This window comes from Ovis aries, chromosome 2, assembly GCF_016772045.2.
Source record: "Ovis aries strain OAR_USU_Benz2616 breed Rambouillet chromosome 2, ARS-UI_Ramb_v3.0, whole genome shotgun sequence".
Taxonomy (NCBI): domain Eukaryota; kingdom Metazoa; phylum Chordata; class Mammalia; order Artiodactyla; family Bovidae; genus Ovis; species Ovis aries.
This window is the reverse complement of record NC_056055.1, coordinates 16,173,468-16,194,087: the sequence shown is the minus strand read 5'-3', so window position 1 is coordinate 16,194,087 and position 20,620 is coordinate 16,173,468. Positions and strand designations below refer to the sequence as shown.

Below are 20,620 nucleotides of genomic sequence, written 5' to 3'. Positions count from 1 at the left end.
CTTTTGCTTTGCTCTTCTCTTCCCACTTACCTTATGCTTTCTCTTTAGGTCAAAATGCAGCCGCACTGGGGACTGGAAGTTACTATGGCCATAGTCCAGGATATTACAGTCAGCATATTGCCCCTAATCCCAAACCAACAAACAAGTTTTTTCAATGCAAGTTCTGTGTACGCTACTTCAGGTCAAAAAACCTCCTCATTGAACACACTAGGAAGGTCCACGGAGCTCAAGCTGAAGGGAGTTCAGCCGGACCCCCTATTCCAGGATCCTTAAATTATAATATCATGATGCATGAGGGATTTGGAAAGGTCTTCTCTTGCCAGTTTTGCACATACAAGTCACCAAGGAGGGCAAGAATAATTAAGCATCAGAAGATGTATCACAAAAACAATTTGAAGGAGACCACTGCTCCCCCCCCTGCCCCCGCTCCAATGCCAGACCCGGTGGTCCCACCCATGTCCCTGCAGGACCCCTGCAAGGAACTGCCAGCAGAGGTTGTGGAGCGCAGCATCTTAGAATCAATGGTCAAGCCACTGACCAAGTCTCGAGGCAACTTTTGCTGCGAGTGGTGCAGCTATCAGACTCCCCGCCGAGAACGCTGGTGTGACCACATGATGAAGAAGCACCGCAGCATGGTCAAGATCCTGTCCAGTCTCAGGCAGCAGCAAGAAGGGACAAATGTGCCTGAGGCGCAGAACAAGAATGACCTCAGCCCCACTTCTAACTCCACCTATTTGTCCATGAATGCTGCCAGCCGGGAGTTACCCAACACTAACGTCTCCAACTTCAGGGGCTCTATCGGCAACTCCATCATGAGACCCAACTCTTCTTCCACTTCCAAGTTTTCGCCCATGTCTTACTCTCAGATGAAGCCGAAGTCACCTCACAATTCTGGCCTCGTTAACTTGGCGGAGAGATCCCGTTACGGAATGCCCGAGATGACCAATTCTTCTGCTGACCTGGAAACTAACAGCATGCTGAATGACTCCAGTTCTGATGAAGAGTTAAATGAGATAGACAGTGAAAATGGCTTAAATGCTATGGATCACCAGACAGTAGGCATGTCTGCAGAACAGCTGATGGGCTCAGATGGCAACAAATTATTGGAGACCAAGGGGATCCCATTTAGAAGATTCATGAATAGGTTCCAGTGCCCCTTTTGTCCTTTCCTCACCATGCATCGACGTAGTATTTCCCGTCACATAGAAAACATCCACTTATCTGGAAAGACAGCCGTCTACAAATGTGATGAGTGTCCGTTTACTTGCAAGAGCTCGTTAAAACTTGGGGCTCACAAACAGTGTCACACGGGTACCACATCAGATTGGGATGCTGTGAATTCCCAGAGTGAAAGCATTTCCTCCTCGCTGAATGAAGGTGTCGTGTCTTACGAGAGCTCAAGCATCAATGGCAGAAAGTCGGGGGTCCTGTTGGATCCCTTGCAGCAGCAACAGCCGCCCCCGCCTCCGCCTCCACCGCCACCACCACCTCCGTCACAGCCGCAGCCGCCGCAGCTACAGTCGCCCCATCAGGTGCCACCCCAGCCCCAGCTGCCCCCGCCGCCTCCCCCGCCGCCCGCGCAAGCCCCACCCCTGCACCCCTACAAGTGCACCATGTGTAATTACTCCACCACGACTCTGAAAGGGCTGCGAGTTCATCAGCAGCACAAACACTCTTTCTGCGACAACTTGCCAAAATTTGAGGGGCAGACCTCAAGCCTGCCATTGGACAGCGAGACAGACAGCCACCCCTCTTCCAGCAACACTGTGAAGAAAAGTCAGACCTCAATTCTTGGGTTGTCCTCCAAGAACAATTTTGTCGCCAAGGCCTCTAGGAAGCTCGCTAACGACTTTCCACTCGACTTATCGCCCGTGAAGAAGAGGACCAGAATTGACGAGATAGCAAGCAACCTGCAGAGCAAAATTAACCAAACAAAACAGCAGGAAGATGCGGTGATCAACGTGGAAGATGATGAGGAGGAAGAGGAGGACAATGAAGTGGAGATCGAGGTGGAGCTGGACAGGGAGGAAGACCCACCGGAGCCCGTCCTGGAGGTGCCCACGCCCTTTTCTGCCCAGCAGATCTGGGCGAGAGATGCCCCTGAGCCCCCGAAGGAGCCCAACTTCAGAACTGTTGCTCATGACTACAATGCCACCAATGGGGCTGAAATAGAGCTCACCCTTTCGGAAGATGAAGAGGATTATTACGGCTCCTCCACCAACATGAAAGATCACCAGGTTTCCAATACGACTCTGCTCAACACCCAGACTCCGATCTACGCAACTGAGCACAATAATGAAAATACTGACTTCAGTGACTCGGGAAGGCTTTATTATTGCAAACACTGTGACTTTAACAACAAATCTGCCCGGAGTGTCAGCACCCACTACCAGCGCATGCACCCATACATTAAGTTCAGCTTCAGGTACATCTTGGACCCCAATGATCACAGTGCAGTGTACCGGTGCCTGGAATGCTACATCGATTACACCAACTTTGAAGACCTGCAGCAGCATTACGGCGAACACCACCCAGAAGCCATGAATGTCCTCAACTTTGACCACTCGGACCTGATCTACCGGTGTCGGTTTTGTTCCTACACAAGCCCGAACGTCCGAAGCCTGATGCCACATTACCAAAGAATGCATCCCACCGTGAAGATTAACAATGCCATGATATTTTCGAGCTACGTGGTGGAGCAGCAGGAGGGGCTAGGCACAGAATCCCAGACGCTGCGGGAGATCCTGAATTCGGCTCCGAAGAACATGGCCACGTCCACTCCCGTGGCCCGTGGTGGCGGTATGCCAGCTCCGTTCCCCAAAAACACTCCTTCCAAGACCTTTCCTCCAGAATGTGAAAATCAGAAGGACCCCTCGGTCAACACCGTTGTCGTGTACGACTGTGACGTTTGCTCCTTCGCGAGCCCCAACATGCACTCTGTGTTGGTTCATTATCAGAAGAAACACCCAGAAGAAAAGGCTTCCTACTTTAGGATCCAGAAAACCATGCGAATGGTGTCTGTGGACAGGGGCTCTGCCCTTTCTCAGTTATCATTTGAGGTGGGTGCTCCAATGTCTCCCAAAATGTCCACCATGGGTTCCCCACCCCCCCCACAACCCCCGCCACCAGACCTCAGTACTGAGCTTTACTACTGCAAACACTGTTCCTACAGCAATCGGTCAGTTGTGGGAGTCCTTGTCCACTACCAGAAAAGACACCCAGAAATAAAGGTTACTGCCAAATATATCAGACAGGCTCCTCCCACAGCTGCAATGATGAGAGGGCCGGAGGGGCCCCATGGCTCCCCCCGGCCACCCGCCCCTATGCAACAGCTCAACCGGAGCAGCTCCGAGAGAGATGGCCCTCCCGTGGAAAATGAGATGTTTTTTTGCCAGCACTGTGATTATGGGAACCGGACGGTCAAAGGTGTCCTCATTCATTATCAGAAGAAGCACCGAGACTTCAAGGCCAACGCGGATGTGATCCGGCAGCACACAGCCACCATCCGAAGCCTCTGCGACCGCAACCAGAAGAAGCCTGCCAGCTGCATGCTTATCTCCCCCTCGGGTGTGGAGCGGGACAAAACAAAACTGCGAGCGCTCAAGTGTAGGCAGTGCTCGTACACCTCCCCTTACTTTTATGCCCTAAGGAAGCATATCAAGAAAGACCACCCTGCCCTGAAGGCCACGGTCACGTCCATCATGCGATGGGCATTTCTAGATGGCTTGATAGAAGCTGGCTACCACTGCGAGTGGTGCATCTATTCCCACACAGAGCCAAGTGGCTTGCTCCTGCATTACCAAAGGAGGCACCCCGAGCATTACGTGGATTATACCTACATGGCCACCAAGCTCTGGGCAGGGCCAGACCCGTCCCCTCCCTCTCTTACTATGCCAGCTGAAGCCAAAACATACAGATGCAGAGACTGTGTTTTCGAAGCCCTCTCCATCTGGGACATCACCAATCATTACCAAGCATTCCACCCTTGGGCCATGAACGGGGATGAGTCGGTGCTGCTGGATATCATCAAGGAGAAAGATGCCGTGGAGAATCCCATGTCTTCCTCTGAAGACCTGGTGGGCCCTGTGAGTTGTGAAAACAGTATGCCCGGCCCGCTCCCTGAGCAGGAAGCTGAATGCCCCGAGGATGCCAGGCTTTCCCCTGAGAAGACGATCCAGCTTGCCTCAGCGAACCCCGCCATCTCCTCCACCCCATACCAGTGTACAGTGTGTCAGTCTGAATATAACAACCTGCACGGCCTTCTGACCCACTATGGGAAGAAGCACCCAGGCATGAAGGTGAAGGCTGCCGACTTTGCCCAGGACATCGATATCAACCCCGGCGCTGTCTACAAATGCAGGCACTGCCCTTATATCAACACCCGCATCCACGGGGTCCTGACCCACTACCAGAAGCGACATCCGTCCATCAAGGTGACCGCAGAGGACTTCGTGCACGACGTGGAGCAGTCCACCGACATAGCCCAGAACGACGTAGAGGAGACGAGCAGGATCTTCAAGCAAGGGTACGGCGCCTACCGCTGCAAACTGTGTCCCTACACACACGGCACTTTGGAGAAGCTCAAAATCCACTATGAGAAGTACCACAACCAGCCGGAGTTCGATGTCTTTTCCCAGTCGCCCCCGAAGCTGCCCATGTCCCTCGAGCCCGAGATAACCACTGAAGTGAGCCCCTCCCAGGTCTCGGTGATGGAGGACGAGGTGGGAGAGGAGCCCGTGTCCACGTCTCACTTCGCTACCTCGCACCTCGTGTCCCACACTGTGTTCCGCTGCCAGCTCTGCAAGTATTTCTGCTCCACGCGGAAGGGCATCGCCCGGCACTACCGTATCAAGCACAACAATGTGCGCGCCCAGCCCGAGGGCAAGAACAACCTCTTCAAGTGCGCCCTGTGTGCCTACACCAACCCCATCCGCAAAGGGCTGGCTGCCCACTACCAGAAGCGCCACGACATCGACGCCTACTACACCCATTGCCTGGCGGCCTCCAGAACCATCAGCGACAAGCCCAACAAGGTGATCATCCCGTCGCCACCCAAGGATGACTCCCCGCCACTCAGTGAAGAGCTGCGGCGCGCCGTGGAGAAGAAGAAGTGCTCCCTGTGCGCCTTCCAGTCCTTCAGCAAGAAGGGCATCGTGTCCCATTACATGAAGCGCCACCCGGGGGTCTTTCCCAAGAAGCAGCACGCCAGCAAGCTGGGGGGCTACTTCACCGCGGTCTACGCCGACGAGCACGAGAAGCCGATGCTGCTGGAAGATTCGGAAGAGAGAGGTGGCTTCGAGAAAGCCGAGGTGGAGGGAAACGAAGGGCAGGACATCGAGTGGCTCCCGTTCCGCTGCATCAAGTGCTTCAAGCTGTCCTTTAGCACGGCTGAGCTGCTGAGCATGCACTACACGGACCACCACAGCCGGGACCTCAAGAGGGACTTCGTCATCCTGGCCGGCGGCCCCCGGCTGCAGGGCTCCGCCTACCAGTGCAAGCACTGCGAGAGCAAACTGCAGAGCACCGCCGAGCTGACCTCGCACTTGAACATTCACAATGAGGAATTCCAGAAGCGTGCCAAACGTCAGGAGAGGAGGAAACAGCTTTTGAGCAAGCAGAAATATGCAGATGGTGCTTTTGCAGATTTCAAACAAGAGAGGGTAAGGATATGTTTTGATTTCCCTTCCCCCAGGAGGCCTCTCATCACTGGTGCCCACATGCACTTCTTCGCTGCCAGCCAAACCGCTCCAGGCTTCCTAGTGACTTAGCTTGCCAGAGAGCTCAATAAGTCAATTAAACATTTCGAGCTTGATTATCTCCCCCATTCTCTGCTCACCCTTCTCCACAGCCCCGGCCCCCCTCCCTGTGGTCCCTCCCAAGGCTCCCCAGGGGAGGGTTGGGTGGTTTTCCTGTATTATCCGAGGCCTAGTTCACGACAACGGCTCGCTCTCTTAACCAAGGCAGTTGTGGGCCATCTCTCGTGTCCTTAGTGCTTCTCAGCCACGCCTTGGTTTGCAATGTCGGCTCCACGAACCAGACATCTCCAGGAGTAGATTTTTGTTTTTCTTTAATTTTTTTTGGTCAAGAAGTTCACTCATGGCATAGCTCATGCAACGTTTCACCTGCGTAGTTGAACAATGGGTTTGAAAGCCAGATAACTGGGTGGCAGTGACGATGAGGCTTCTGCACCGAGAACTTCTCTCCTTACAAGTCATCACCTATTGGGGTTCCGGAGACTTTGCGTAGTCGGCAGCGCGCCTCGCCTCTGATGAATTCATTATGTAAAAATGCTCGCATATATCTCCCTTGGTTTTTAACCTGCTAATCTGCTGTAACGTAAAATCTAGTAAGCTGCAAGAATAAATGCCGGCCGTTGAGGGAGGGCTTGGAGTACTGATGGCTACCACTGTATTTTACCAGCCTTTTGGTCACTTAGAAGAGGTGCCAAAGATCAAGGAGAGGAAGGTGGTGGGCTACAAGTGTAAATTCTGTGTGGAAGTGCATCCGACGCTCCGAGCCATCTGCAACCACCTCCGCAAGCACGTCCAGTACGGCAGTGTCCCCGCCGTGTCCGCCGCCGTGAAGGTGAGCACTGGGAAGGTCTGGATGAGAAGTCTTGTGTGTGAGCCATTTGCATTCCTAATCCACGCCGCTGCTCAGAGACACTCAGGAAAGGGAGTCCCAGACGTGGGCATTCCTGAGTTACACTGGGGTCGGTCTGGCTTGTTTTGATTTCTTTACAGGATGGATCTTCCTCATCTGTGGTTGCGTTTCGATCTGGTTCCCTTCCACACGGATAGTTCAGTGGAAACAGAAGATCCGGGCCTCAGGATACAGGAGGCTTTGGGTCACCTTTCTGTGCTGTGTTTGTCTGCGCTTCCAAGTGTTTCGAGCTCTTGAGAGGAGCCCCGTGGGTTCTCTCCCCATCCTCTTCTGCTCCTCCCACTGCCTAACTTCTTGTCTGTCTTTCTCCCATGGTAATGGTACAGAGAGCCCAGGAGAATCTGTCTTTTAACTTCTTATTCTGGGTCCTCGGAGGAGCATTAAGAAACGTTAAACCTAAAACTGAAAGCCTTCAAGTCACAGGTGGCCCTGTGAGCCCTTTGGCCTGATTTGTCCCCTTTCCCTATATGTTGCTGACAAGCGCCTCCCCTCTGCCTCCGACGTGTTATCAGGCCACCTGTTTTGAAAATCACAATCTTAAATACTAGCCACTGTTGTAATAACCAAGCCGCCATCCCTGCTTTCTAGGATATTGTTAGCCACCGATCAGTTTCAAGCAGAAAAGTTAATTCAGGGCTCTGCCCTATCTCTTTGGATACATGAATGTGTTTTTGTCATCGGCCCTTCTCGATCTTGCGTCCTGTTTTGCCATCGTGGCCTGGAGGTAAAGCTTCCGCTTTTCCCATTGAAGACTTGGAGCCTTCCTGCTGGCGACACAGCCGTGAGTGGTGCAGGGACCAGCAGTGGCCAGGCCATCCCGGTGTGTCCCAGGATAGGACACCTCCATCGTGGTGTGTCCCAGCCTTGAGTCCCCGAATCACTCAAGGGAGACAAAGCACCTCTTCCTGGGTAATCAGTAATCCAAGGAACCACCTCAAAACATAAGCAACTTAAACCCAGGCTTCTCCTTAATTTTTGTGTTGACTATATAGCAGCCTTTGGTCAAGGGATGACATCACCGTCTGTGGGCTGGAGATGAGCATGGTGGCAAAGAGCTGGATCTTTCAGTTTCCTTCCTCTCCTGAGGGTGTTCCAAGCCTCCTAAATGCCCAAACCATTCTGTTTTTCCTTCTTCCTGCCTCTCTTCCTTCCTCAGAGCCATAACCCTAACCTGCTTTGTATCAGTTTCAGTAGGATCCCAATTAGAATTTTCTTTGTCAGATGGGAGATAAGGGAGTGAACTGTCTTCACAAGTGGGAGAGCCCCTCCCTCACAGTTCTCAGACAGTAGCAACCTATGTCCAGATGTTGCCCTCATATCACCCCCACCGCATGAGGATGGCATGTGGCTGTGCCCTTCCTCTAGGGGGAGCCAGAGAGGCAGGGGAGGAAGCCTCACCAGGAAATGCCGATGAGTTTGGGAGAATGAAGGGAGAGGAGGAGAGCTGGGGGCAATGATGTTGGATATTTATTTTGTTGGTGGGGCATGTGTGTGTGTGTGGTTCTCTTAGCAGGAGGCTGAAGACCCTTCCCACTTGTTCCTGGATGGACTGGAAGCAGCCACAGATGCCGCTAGCGCCCTGGTGGACCGGGTGGATGGTGAACACTGCTTGCTTGATGGAATGTTGGAGGATGAAACCCGGCCGGGGGGATACCATTGTAGTCAATGTGACAGAGTGCTGATGTCCATGCAGGGGCTGCGTTCTCACGAGAGGAGCCATCTGGCCCTGGCCATGTTCACCCGCGAGGACAAGTACAGCTGCCAGTATTGCTCCTTTGTCTCTGCTTTCAGGCACAAGTAAGTGCTCACCGAGGGTCCGCAAGTGGCAACTGGGGAGGGGCGCGGAAGGCCGGAGGGGTTGGAGGAGTCTCAAGACCCCTTTCGTGGTTCACGCCCACTGTTTAGTTGGCTGTGTTACCTTGAGCCTCAGTGACCTCATCTGTCAAATGGGGCTGAGAACAGGAAACTGTTCACTTGATACCAGACTTGGCAAAATCAAGCATTTTTTGAAAAACTGGAGTGTACTTAATTTACAAGTTTGTGTTAAGTTTCAGGTATATAGCAAAATGATTCAGTTACACACACACATACACACACACACACACCCAAATAGGTACACATATTCTTTTTCAGATTCTTTTCCAGTATAGGTTATTATTAATATAAGATACTGAGTATAGTTCCTTGTGCTATGCAATAGATCCTCGTTTACGTATTTTATATATAATAGTGTGTACTTGTTAATCTCCCTACCCCCCCAACTATCCCCTTTGGTAACCATAAGTCTGTTTTCTATGTCCATGAATCTGTTTCTGTTTTGTAAAAAAATTCATTTATACCATTTTTTAATATTCCACACATGAGTAATATCACATGATGTTTTTGTCTGGCTTACTTGGCTTCGTATGGCCATCTCTGGTTGCATTTATGCTGCTGCCAGTGTCGCCATTTCATTCTTTTTTATGGCATATGCCACATCTGCTGTATCCATTTATCTGTCAGTGGAAATCTAGGTTGCTTCTGTGTCTTGGCTGTTGTGATCATTGGGGTGCATGTATCATTTCTAATCGGAGTTTTCTAAATTGGGCATTAAAAAAAAAAAATGACGGTTTGGGAGGAATTGCTATGATCTGCACCAGGAAAGACCAAAGAGTACATGAATTTACTGGTGCATCTGTCAAACATTCATCCAGGACCTAGTCATCATAAGAGGAAGTAAGTTTCCATTTGGGAAATTAAGTGGCTAGGGAGGTAAAATTAGGACTGGTAACCCATGTGACCAGAGAGTCATTGCTTGGCATTTAAAAACAAAACAAACCTGGAATGGTAAAGAAGTTTATCGATGCTGGAGAGATGCTTGAAATGCAGTGGGGTTGGGAGAGGGAGCTTTCCACTCCTTGGCACAGCTTTGAAATTGCACATTGGGTTTTTGTGTGAGGCCGTTCAGAGTGACAGGAAGAGGGATGGTTCTGAGATGCAACAACCTTTTGTTGCCTTTCTCTCACAACTGTATGAGAGAGAAATATTCAATAACATGTTCTACAGTCTTGGATGAAGGTGGCTGATTGTGAGGCTGACATGCTGTTTATTTTTATCATAATTGAAAATAACTGATGGGCTGTTTGCTTCTTCAAAAAGATAAAGTGCTAGTTAGTGGTTGTTGAAAGGCAAGAAGAGGCGATGCTTCTACGGAGGTTAGGGAGGATTGAAATGGCTTTGATGATTAAACAGGACCTAGTAGTATCTAATCTTTGTCATCAGATTCATGCCCTGGCCTCAAACTAGTGTAGTTCTCACCTGTTGAATAAATGTTTGTTGAACAGTGACTCTCTTTTCTGACACACAGAACCTCAGTAAGTTGTTGTGAATAAATGAATATGCTCTGTTGTAAATGCTTTGGGGGGAATATAAAGATGAATAGGACATGGTCGGTGGTCTAAGGGAACTCAGAGTCTAGTTGGGTTATAAGTAAAGCAAGCATACAAATGACTTGAGGCACATGTCTTTAAAAAATGTATCAATAAAATGTACAAAGTTTCAAGGAAGAGAGATGGTACATCCACTTTTGAAGAATCAGGAAGATTTTATGGAACAGGGAGTTTGGGAGTCAAGTCTTCAAATAGGAAGGTGGGACTTGAAGAGTTTGGAAAGAACATACAGTATGAAAGGAAAGATGAGAGGCCAGGGTCCTGAGGAAGAAGGTGATGTTCAGAGGCACTCAGCTGTTGGACTTTCTTGGGTGGAGGCCACAAGATGCACAGGATCTTAGTTCCCTAACCAGGTATCAAACCCATGCCTCCTGCAGTGGAAGCATGCAGTCCTAACCACTGGACCGCCAGGGAAGTCCTTGGTTGGACTAACTTTTAAGTGATACAGTGGAAGGTAAAGTGTGAATACTTGAGACCATATTTGGGGTCTTTGAATGCAGAGTGCGTGCTTTGTAATTTACATTACTGGTAAAAGGAAGACTGTAATGAGTAGGACATCTTAATCACTGACATTTATCAAGCCTCACTGTGTGCCAGGCATTGTGCTAAGTGCCTTCAAGCATTATCTCATTTTATTGTCAGAACAGCCCTATGAAGTATGGTACCATTATTATCTCCATTTATGGACAAGAGAAGTGAGGCCTTTTAATGTAGAAAAGTTGTGTAACTTGCCCAAGGCCACTCGGCTTATGAGTAATAGCTAGTGTTTGATCCCAGGCGCTTTTGAGTTGGGAAAAAAAAAATGGGGGAGACCAGTTAGGAGGGTCATGATAGATAGCTGAGCCACCGGGTTAGAATGGAACTTTGGAAACAGTTAAGGGAAGGACGATCTTGATGGCTTGGAAAAATTGACTTCTTGGAGGGAAGATGGGACAGAGTACAGTACAAATGACATGAAGGTTTCCAGTCTGGTTGACTGACAGCATGGAAGTGTTCTTTCTAAATACAAGGAAATGAAGAGAATGTGTTTTGGATTTAAAAAAAAAAAACAAACCGACACTTCTGTTTCGGGTTGGTTGAGTTTAAGATAGCTGAAGGACATTCAGAAGGAGGTGTCCTGAGGCAAGGGAAAAGTGCTGCTTGGGAGCTTGGGAGAACAGTATATATTTAAATGCTAGGAAGCACCATTCCCATATGAGTCATTTAGGATGGAATCTAGTTCTCTGGGGCACTGATACAAATTAGAATGTCTTCCCATACCTTGTTTGGTAGATTTATTATTTTTTTAACAGTAATTATTATGAAATACTGGGAGTTCATTATAATAATTTCTGTATAAGTTGTTTCTGAAAGACTGGTATACAGCAAACATTGTTTTATCAGAAGGCAAGACCAGCCTTTGGATCACACAGCTTCCTGTAAACATACCTGCCCTGGGCCTCCATATTTATAAAGGCTTTGGGAACAGACAGCCCATCGCAGATAGTTCAGCTACTTCGAAAGCTCCTTGCCCTGCACAGGTGGTTCATGGTGGAATTAAGATTTAAAAAGAAAGTCAACCCTTTTTACATACCAAATTTCTCTAAATCTCATTTTTTGGGAGGAAGTGGGGAATAAGTTCAAGGCGTCTTTGATAGACACTCCTCACTGACTGCAGAAAACTTAAATTTGTCTGTATTTTACCTTTTGTTTTTGGATGTCCTCTTCTACTTTGCAATGCTTTAGAGAAGGGAAAATAAGTCTACCAAGACCTGTTTCCCCTGCCATGTCTCTCAATCCAAAAATATTTTTGATTTCTTCCTTCCTTTAGCTTCCCCAACTCTTGCCAATCTTTTTTTTCCGGTTAAGTGCCATCCTTGGAAAGTAACAAAATTACTTTGAACAGCTTAGAAATGGGATTTCTGGAAAAGGGCAATGAGAAAATGTTGGATGCTGTTTTTAATCCTGTCATTTCCTTTTTTTTTTTTTTTTTCCTTCTACATCAAGTTTGGATCGCCATATGCAAACCCACCACGGACACCATAAACCATTCCGATGCAAACTTTGCTCCTTTAAGTCCTCCTACAACAGCCGGCTGAAGACACACATCCTCAAAGCTCATGCGGGTGAGTTGTTTGTTGTATACTAGTTCTCTGAATTTGAAACCCAGTAGTCTTTAGTGAGGGAAGTTTTAAGTCTCTTGCTCCCGTACACACGAGAATAAGTTTTCTTTGAAATCGTCATGTATTCAGTTTTATCTCAATCTAATAAAAATTAAAGAATGGCCCAAAGGCAAAATGATACCGAGCCCCATGTCACCCATGTCATAGTCGATTGATTCAACTAATAGGTATCCACTAACAGATCTTTGCTACTCATGGGTTCTGTTTTTTTTTTTTTTTTAAGAGAAATTTCTAAATTATATAGACTTTCTAATGGAAGTGCAAGAATTGGTACATCTACTAAAAGTAATTTCCAACTAAAATAAAGTTATAATCTTAGACATGTTGAAAGGGGCAGAGAGAAATCAGGATATCTGAGATTTCTCCTGAGATGCCCTTAGATGCATTTCCATGCCCCAGATAAGAAGAGACTTTGGGTCCTGAGTGTCCAGGAGCTGTGCTGATCTCTGTTACTCTGTCTTCTCATCGTGCTGGTTTCATGAACATCCCTTAACTGCTAGGATCTGCTCTAATAAGATGTGATATTCATCATCTGATTTAATCCTCAAAACAGCCCTAAAGGGTGGATGCTGTTGTCACTCTTCACTCTTCAGGAGACGCTACAGAGACTCAAAATTAAGTGTCCTGCTCATGTCCACCCTCGTGACTCAGATGGTAAAGAAGCCACCAGCAGTGCAGGAGCCCCTGGTTTGATCCCTGGGTCAGGAAGATACCCTGGAGAAGGGAATGGCTAGCCACTCCATTATTCTTGCCTGAGGAATTCCATGGCCAGAGGAACCTGGCGGGCTATATGGTCCGTGGGGTCACAAAGAGTCGGACACGACTGAGCGACTGCCACTTAACACTTTGTCAGCCACAGAGCCCATTCACTAAGAATTTGACTCCAGGACAAAAACCAAACATCCTTGCACTCACATGGTGCTACCTGTCTGTTTTGCTCTTCTCCACTTGGCATACGATGGAGATGCCCACAGATAGCTAATCAGAACTCAGCCGAGAGAGGAAAGAGGCCTGAGTAGGAAAGGCAGTGGCGAGGGGGCCCGGGGGCATTTCCCATGATTCCTTAGTCCTCTGAGGAGCCCGACTGTACAGTGGCCTGTGGTGCCCTCCCAGAGGTGTTGACAGCCCTTCAGGAACTTGCTTCAAACACAGAGGGAAATTGGGGAATCAAAACACTTTAGAAGAGCTACCAATACTATCAGAGATTCTTCTAGAGATCAAGACTCCTCCATGAGTTTCTTCAGCTAAGGTATTTAGAATACTAGTTGAATTCTTGGAGAAGGCAATGGCAACCCACTCCAGTACTCTTGCCTGGAAAATCCCATGGACGGAGGAGCCTGGTAGGGTGCAGTCCATGAGGTTGTTGAATTCTAGTTTTATATTTTTTACTTTTTTACTGGCGTATAATTGCTTGACAATGTTGCATTAGTTTCTGCTGTACAATGAAGTGAACCAGCCCTATATAAAGATATATCTCTTCCCTTTTGAACCTCCCTTCCACCCCTCCCCACCACGAATTCTAGCTTTAAATTTTTTAATCAGCGAGTACTTTTCCGTCTCATTTATTAAATTCCGTTGTATGGTTATAAAAACTTGTCTCTTCATCCCTTGTGGAAATAAGACCATCTCTCCGTTATTTCCTGAATGTTGGGTTCTGTTGAACTGTCTTAATGGAGTAAATCTACTGAAGCCTTAAGTTCACAGCAGTTGCGGGGTGGGGTGGGGGGGGTTGGTCAGCAGATCAGCTGTATAGGTTCTTCTCTGTTAGTATTTTTATATCTCCCAGAACATTTTACTAAAGTCCAAGGAGTAAGAGGCTTTGGGGATCAAACCACTCTTTTCTAACTGGTGTATATTGTAAATTATTCAGCTGGGACACTATCCTCAGAAGTTTTTCCGATAGATCTCAGCCTTGTCAAAAACATTTTACCAATGGGAGTTGGGTAAGTGATTTGGCCTGTGGGAAGGACTTGAAAATAAAGTGCCAAAGGCTACATACTGACTCTAGAGCACAGAGCTGAAGCGTATATTCTTGGAGCTGACCAAGCAGACTGGCTTTCTGTGCTCACTTGTTGGCAAGAAGAAAGCGTCCAGAGAGAGTGGTAGCAATGTTATCTGGTTCTCTACACACCTTGGACCACTGGTATCTATGACAAGGCTCAAGTCAAATCATTTTCCAAAAAGACTCTTGACTTGTCTGTTCTACTCAGTAGACTATTTTATTTTAAAGGGTAAAAAGTAGTGTGTACTAACTAGATACCTGGATTGGAATTCTCTCTCAAGTTATGCCACTTATGACCACCCACCAAGGTTCATGTAGCCATCTTTGCACTGAAAAATTGAGAAGTAAAATAAGAAGAGCAGTAGTATATAAAATGACATATATACTTATTATTTTAACTGTTTATTAAAATGTTTATTTATTTGGCAGTGCCTGGTCTTACTTGCAGCATGAGGGATCTTTAGTTGCAGCCTGTGGGATCTAGTTCTCTGACCAGGGATCAAACTTGGGCCCTACCAGGGAGATCCCTGTATTTCTTATGTTAGTAAATATCATTGTTCATGCCCAGCATTATCCTGTAGCTCCCAGGTCATCGTTTGAGGAGCGTGGAATTGTTTGGGTCGTCTGACTTCTTTGAGCTTCCCTTCTGCTTTGGGCTATAGCATGTTGCATCATTCAAGGTTTTGTGTGGATCTCTTCAAGGCTTTCTTGGAAATGCATGCTGTGGGGTCATCAGTTGTAAAAAGGAGGCTAAATGCAGGACTTTGGATGCTGGGCTCGCCTGACATGAAACCACTCAGTAATTTTCCACTTAGTAATTAGGTGGCAGGAAGGTAACCATCACAACAGGGTGAAAGCGAGGATGGAGGTTTACCTGCCCTTCCTTGCCTTGCTACAGTGAGCATTTGTCTGTAGCACATCAGCAGCATCGTCCTCAGTTCTCATTCACTGGTCCTTTCCTCTGGATTTTACATTTTACCTTAAAAATAAATTTTAAAAATACATGTTCATTAGAGAAAATTTGGAAATGAAAGAAGACATGCAGTAGCCATTCACAACCTATTATGTAAAGACACTGTTATTAATATTTGACAATATTTCCTTTCAGCCATTTCCTCTGTAATTATTTCTTATACTTGTGATTATAATTTAATGTATTACGCCTTTCTATTTATTTTTCTGAGTATCAGAATTTTATTTTCCTATGTATGACCAACACTTTAAGAATTAATTTTAATGAATAGTAATTTATCACGAAGATATACCCACATTTACTTAATCATTTCCCTGGGGTTGGAGACTTAGGTTGTTTCATCCCTTTTTTAAGCATAAATAATGTATATTTCTAAATAGAGATTTCTAAGTATTAAAGGATATTTCCTTAATATAAACTCTCAGAAGTAGAATTATTGAATTTCAAGCCTGAGCTTTCTAAATTTATTGTTGTTAAAAGCAGAATTGCGCTCTGAGTTGATTGTACCAATGTTTTTCTGTCCAGTGACGTATGCATGGCCATTTTACACCCTGCAGTTCATTTAAAAGCTGGCTTAGGGCAAAAGTAAATCATATTCTCATTTAACTTGAGCATAGTGATCTGTGCTGTATTTCAGTGGTATTAAAAACAATTAAAAGGGAAGTACTTTTAGAAAACAAACTTATGGTTACCAAGGAAAGAGGGGGGATAAATTGGAGATTGGGATTGACATACACACTACTATATTAGATAACTAATAAGAGCCTCCTACTGTTTAGTGCAGGGAACCCTACTCAGTACCCTATAATGACCTATGTGGGAAAAGAATCTAAGAAAGAGTGGATATATGTATATGTATAACTGATTCACTTCACTGTACAACAGAAACACAACATTGTAAATCAACTATATTCCAATTAAAATTAATTTGAATAAAGCAAAAATACTTATTTCTACTTAGGGAAGTGAAAGTCGCTCAGTTGTGTCTGGCTGTTTGTAACTCCAAGGACTGTACAGTCCATAGAATTCTCCAGGCCAGAATACTGGAGTGGGTCACCTTTCCCTTCTCCAAGGGATCTTCCCAACCCAGGGATTGAACCCAGATCTCCCTTATTACAGGCAGATTCTTTACCAGTTGAGCCACAAGGGAAGCCCAAGAATACTGAAGTGGGTAGCCTATCTCTTCTCCAGTGGGTCTTCCTGACCCAGGAATTGAACTGGGGTCTCCTGCATGGCAGGCGGATTCTTTACCAACTGAGCTATTTCTATTTAAATGCCCTTTATATTGAAAATATACAATATTTATTTTATAAAAATATAAAATAAATATAAAAATATATGAGCTACACACAGATGCACACATATTTATATATTTATACACCTCTGTTGTTTAAGAAATCACTTTGACCCATTTCTGTAGTGTTGATCAGCTAGGGAAATAGTTTTGTTCTCAAGTTTGTGGACTGGTCCAAAGAAAACCCCACACATGGGATGTGTAAAATCCAGGAGGCCTAGAGTCATGGAGGAAGTGAGTTATGAGGATGGCACAATAGTTTGCACTGAGTGACTTGGTGCTGGGAAAGCCACCCATCAATAAGCCACCCTTGGAATAAGAATGAAGTGTGTTACTTTCTGTGGATGATGCAAAGGCTGAAATGAAAACTGAGAGTCACTGCTGTTGTACAGACAGAGGGGGAGAGAGGGGAAGACTTTCTGAGGGAGCTAGCTAAACATTTGATTTCAGGCTCTGCTGGAGAATCAATTATAGGCTCCTTGCCATAAACTGAGCATGGGATGAAGAGGGACCAGGTCACTTGATGCCCGAGGGTGGGGGTGAGGGGGTGTTGCTGAGGGGTTGGTCTGAGAGGTTCTCAGACCAGGCAGCTTGAGGAGTGCTCTCTGGAGTGAACTAACCTCGTTGTTTCCCCCCGCCTCCCCGCTTCTCCCCTGCTTCTCCTCTGCTGCCCCCGCTGTCTTCCTCCAGGTGAGCATGCCTACAAGTGTTCTTGGTGCTCCTTTTCCACCATGACAATCAGCCAGCTGAAGGAACACTCCCTCAAGGTCCACGGAAAAGCCCTGACCCTCCCGAGGCCACGGATTGTCAGTCTCCTCTCCTCGCATGCCCACCACTCTTCCCAAAAAGCCACCCCGGCCGAAGAAGTGGAAGATTCCAATGGTAAAACCGGGCTTCCAAGCGGGCATCGACCATTGGGGTGGGGGTGGACGGGGATTAACAGCCAGGCCTTCTTTTTAGAAGAAAATCGTACACAAACGCGTGATGGTTCAGGTGAAGGAAGAAACGTGCAAAGGTTGGAACAGTATAGACGTTGGAGGTGGAGGGTGAAGTGAACTGGGTGAGCATCTGTTTGCTGCAGACCTGTCTGCACGGCTGTGTGTGCGCAGCTTGTGGAGAGAGCGCGTGTGTGCTGGGTTCAGCGCAGGAAGGTGAGGAATGCTGGGCGTATTTGTTTACTTATTGGTATGTATGCTGTGAAGTGTTTGGGGGTACCAGATGTATACGTTAACACAGTTCAGAGTGGGAATGGAAAGGGTGAATGAAGGGGATGTGTCATTTCGGGGTCACCTTGTGATTTTTTTTTTTTCCTATCGCTGAAGAATGATGAGGAACCATCAGTTGAAGGGAGGGAGTAACTGCCCACTTTCGGAGCTTCAGGCTACATCCCGGAAGCCCTGGAGGGAGTCTCCTCATTGGCGGTGTAATCAAAGCTGTACGCCAGAGAGGAGAGCGAGATGGCCGGTGTGGCAGAGCCGAGCAAAGGATGGTTTGTTTTGATCAGCCCCAAGAAACAGAAGGGTGTTGATTGCTCACCTCAGATGACTGCAGAGTCACATGCTTAGGAGGGGAAGAAGTCTGTAGATTCTTGTGGACGTAGGAGACCTAGGAGCTGCTCTCTTCCGTGATCTTCTGGTGTTGACTGCCTTCTGCAGCATCTGTGGTAACCAGTTATCTGCCGCCAGCCTGAATACTTCCCAGGTCAGGGAATGGGCTGTTTCCCAAGAAAGGCCTGTCGTTACGTCCTTGGTAGGAGCTTAGAGGACTGGCAAGAAAGTTCATGGGCTCTTCGGAACAAAGGCTTGGCTTTGAGTCTTACTTTGCTCAATGCCAGTTGTGTTTTCCTGGGCAATCTTAGCTTCCTACACTCAAAGGTCAAATTGGATGATGATACCTATCCCTTGATGGCCTTGAGAGATTAATGAAAAAAAGATATACATTTAATAAATGGTCATTTTATTCAGCAGTTTACATCCTTGGGTTGCAGTTTTGGTCTTTGAGACCGAAGCATGAATTTGGGGTTATGTTTAATGTAAGGGTTTAAAAAGATAGACTTCTTAGGTTACCTGAAGATCTGACAGCCCCAACATGTCCATGTGGTCTGACTGTCTGATTAGCAAAAGAGTAAGTGATGAACCTTCATTCACAAGGTCTGAGCAGAGAAAACTGGGAGGAAAAGGAAAGGTAAGTCCTGGACTAAAAGCTCCCTTTGTTGAGTTGCAGAATTTGGTGGCCTTTCCTTTGCCAATCAGTAAACACCAGGTTAAACATAGTAACTCCTTGCTGGTATTCCTGTCTTGAAGGACTTCGGTTTAACAATGAAGGTTTGTTATGATGGTGGCTCCTAATAAAGTGAGCACACTTACCTCCTCTGCCGATGTGTGGCAGTTTAGCCTGTTTGTTGTTGTTGTTGTTTTCCAGGAAAACTTAGAGTCTCAAAGCTAAGGGGGGTGGGGTTGGGAGATGGGTGCGGGGAACCCATGTGAAACACCACAGAAAGTGTCCCCTTTGCACCTTGAGATTCTGTTCCTTGGAAGATATTGGTATATTGCAACAAAGGGCAAAATAGAATTTTATGTAATTGTAAGGTCTTCACATGATCGTTAATGAGTTGCTTTTATCTGAAATGGAAGCTACGTTTGTGTAGCCATTTGGGTAAAATGGGGCTCCCCTGGTGGCTCAGGTGGTAAAGAATCTGTCTATAATGCAGGAGACCTGGGTTCAATCCTTGGGTTGAGAAGATCCCCTGAAAAAAGGAAAAGCTACCCACTCCAGTATTCTTGCCTGGAGAATTCCGTGGACTGAGGAGCCTGGTGGGCTACAATCCATGGCATCACAAAGAGTCAGACACGACTAAGCAACTAACACTTTCACACTGGGGTGAAATAGATCCATGCAAGCACCATTCCTCACAAAGGCTTTTCCTGGGACGTTTGTCTCCGTGTTTTCCCTTCTTTCCCCTTTGTCCTCCTCCCTTGGAAGGTGGGTCTTAGTCTCCAGCACATGGACATTCTGCAGACCACTCAGGGCATGGCTCACCTTCCTCTGCCACGTGCTAGCAGTCATGTCTGACTCTTTGTGACCCTATGGACTGTAGCCCACCAGGCTCCTTTGTCCATTGGATTCTTCAGGCAAGAGTGCTGGAGTGGGTTGCCATGCCTCCTCAGGGGGTCTTCCCGACTCAGGGATCAAACCCATGTCTCATTATGTTTTCTGCATGGGCAGGTGGGTTCTTACCACTAGTGCCACCTGGGAAGCCCTGCCATCCTCTACACAGGCTAAAAAAGAGTCAAGCTCAGTCAGCTTCCTGAGCCTGCACTCTCTGCCAGGAGCTATGTGATGCACAGAAGAATCATAAATTAATACAGTGTTATTCTGAATGCCCAGAAGTTCAGAATCAAATGTTTAGAAGATATTATCAGCATGGTATTGAACTAACCGCAGCTCATAGCCTGAAGCCTCACCTTTTTGAGGGGTGATTTCTGATTCTTGGAAGCTAGACAAGGTTAGGACCTTGGGAGAAGGCTGGTTGCAGAAACAGGATGAAATGATATTGGCTAACTCTCTGTGTAACACAGGTAGTCTGTTAGCCACAGGGAGATAAGTTGCAGTATTTAAAAGTGTTTTTCTCTTTCTATAGAAGAAAGGATGATGAATGTAAACACTCTGGGTGGCCGCTCTAGTGAGGCTTACACAGAACTCATCGGATCTGTGCTGATTTCAGTGTATGTAAATAATCTGGATCAGTGGGTCAGGAGTGATTGTTTAAGTGGGATGAACCTAAAGGTTTAAGGTGGGGTAAACAGAAAAAAGGTTTCAAATGGGCTCTTCTCATTAATGGATAATATGGAAAGAAAAATTAACAGTTTGTCCATTCAATCAATATTTTCTTGAATCCTTTCTATGTAGGTGTTGCGTGATTCAAAATGCCTAAGAATGACAGAAGAGGTTGAAAATGGGCAGGCTATTTGCTGGGGAACCGACTGGTGGATTCCTAGAAATGGTTACATCTGGGGGATGAAAAAACAGCTGTGGGGCTAGACAGTAGCCTGTAAATCACACTTTGAATGGTGTTTGAAACACGCATGTGAAATCCAA

At 46.8% G+C, this 20,620-nt stretch overlaps 1 protein-coding gene across 9 annotated transcripts in view; it reads left to right on the top strand.

The window, feature by feature from the left end:
* Positions 1-20,620, top strand: part of ZNF462 (zinc finger protein 462) — a 157,154-nt gene that overhangs the window by 62,130 nt on the left and 74,404 nt on the right. For 4 of the 9 annotated variants that reach the window (XM_042242925.2, XM_042242922.2, XM_042242924.2 and 1 more), the window contains 5 exons: positions 49-5,660; positions 6,421-6,585; positions 8,174-8,460; positions 12,078-12,196; positions 17,213-17,404. In XM_042242925.2, coding sequence (XP_042098859.1) covers positions 49-5,660; positions 6,421-6,585; positions 8,174-8,460; positions 12,078-12,196; positions 17,213-17,404 — 6,375 coding nt within the window. Of the gene's footprint in view, positions 1-48; positions 5,661-6,420; positions 6,586-8,173; positions 8,461-12,077; positions 12,197-17,212; positions 17,405-20,620 lie in introns of those variants that run through there. The other 5 variants (XR_006058577.2, XR_006058576.2, XM_027964144.3 and 2 more) reach the window with 5 other exon arrangements.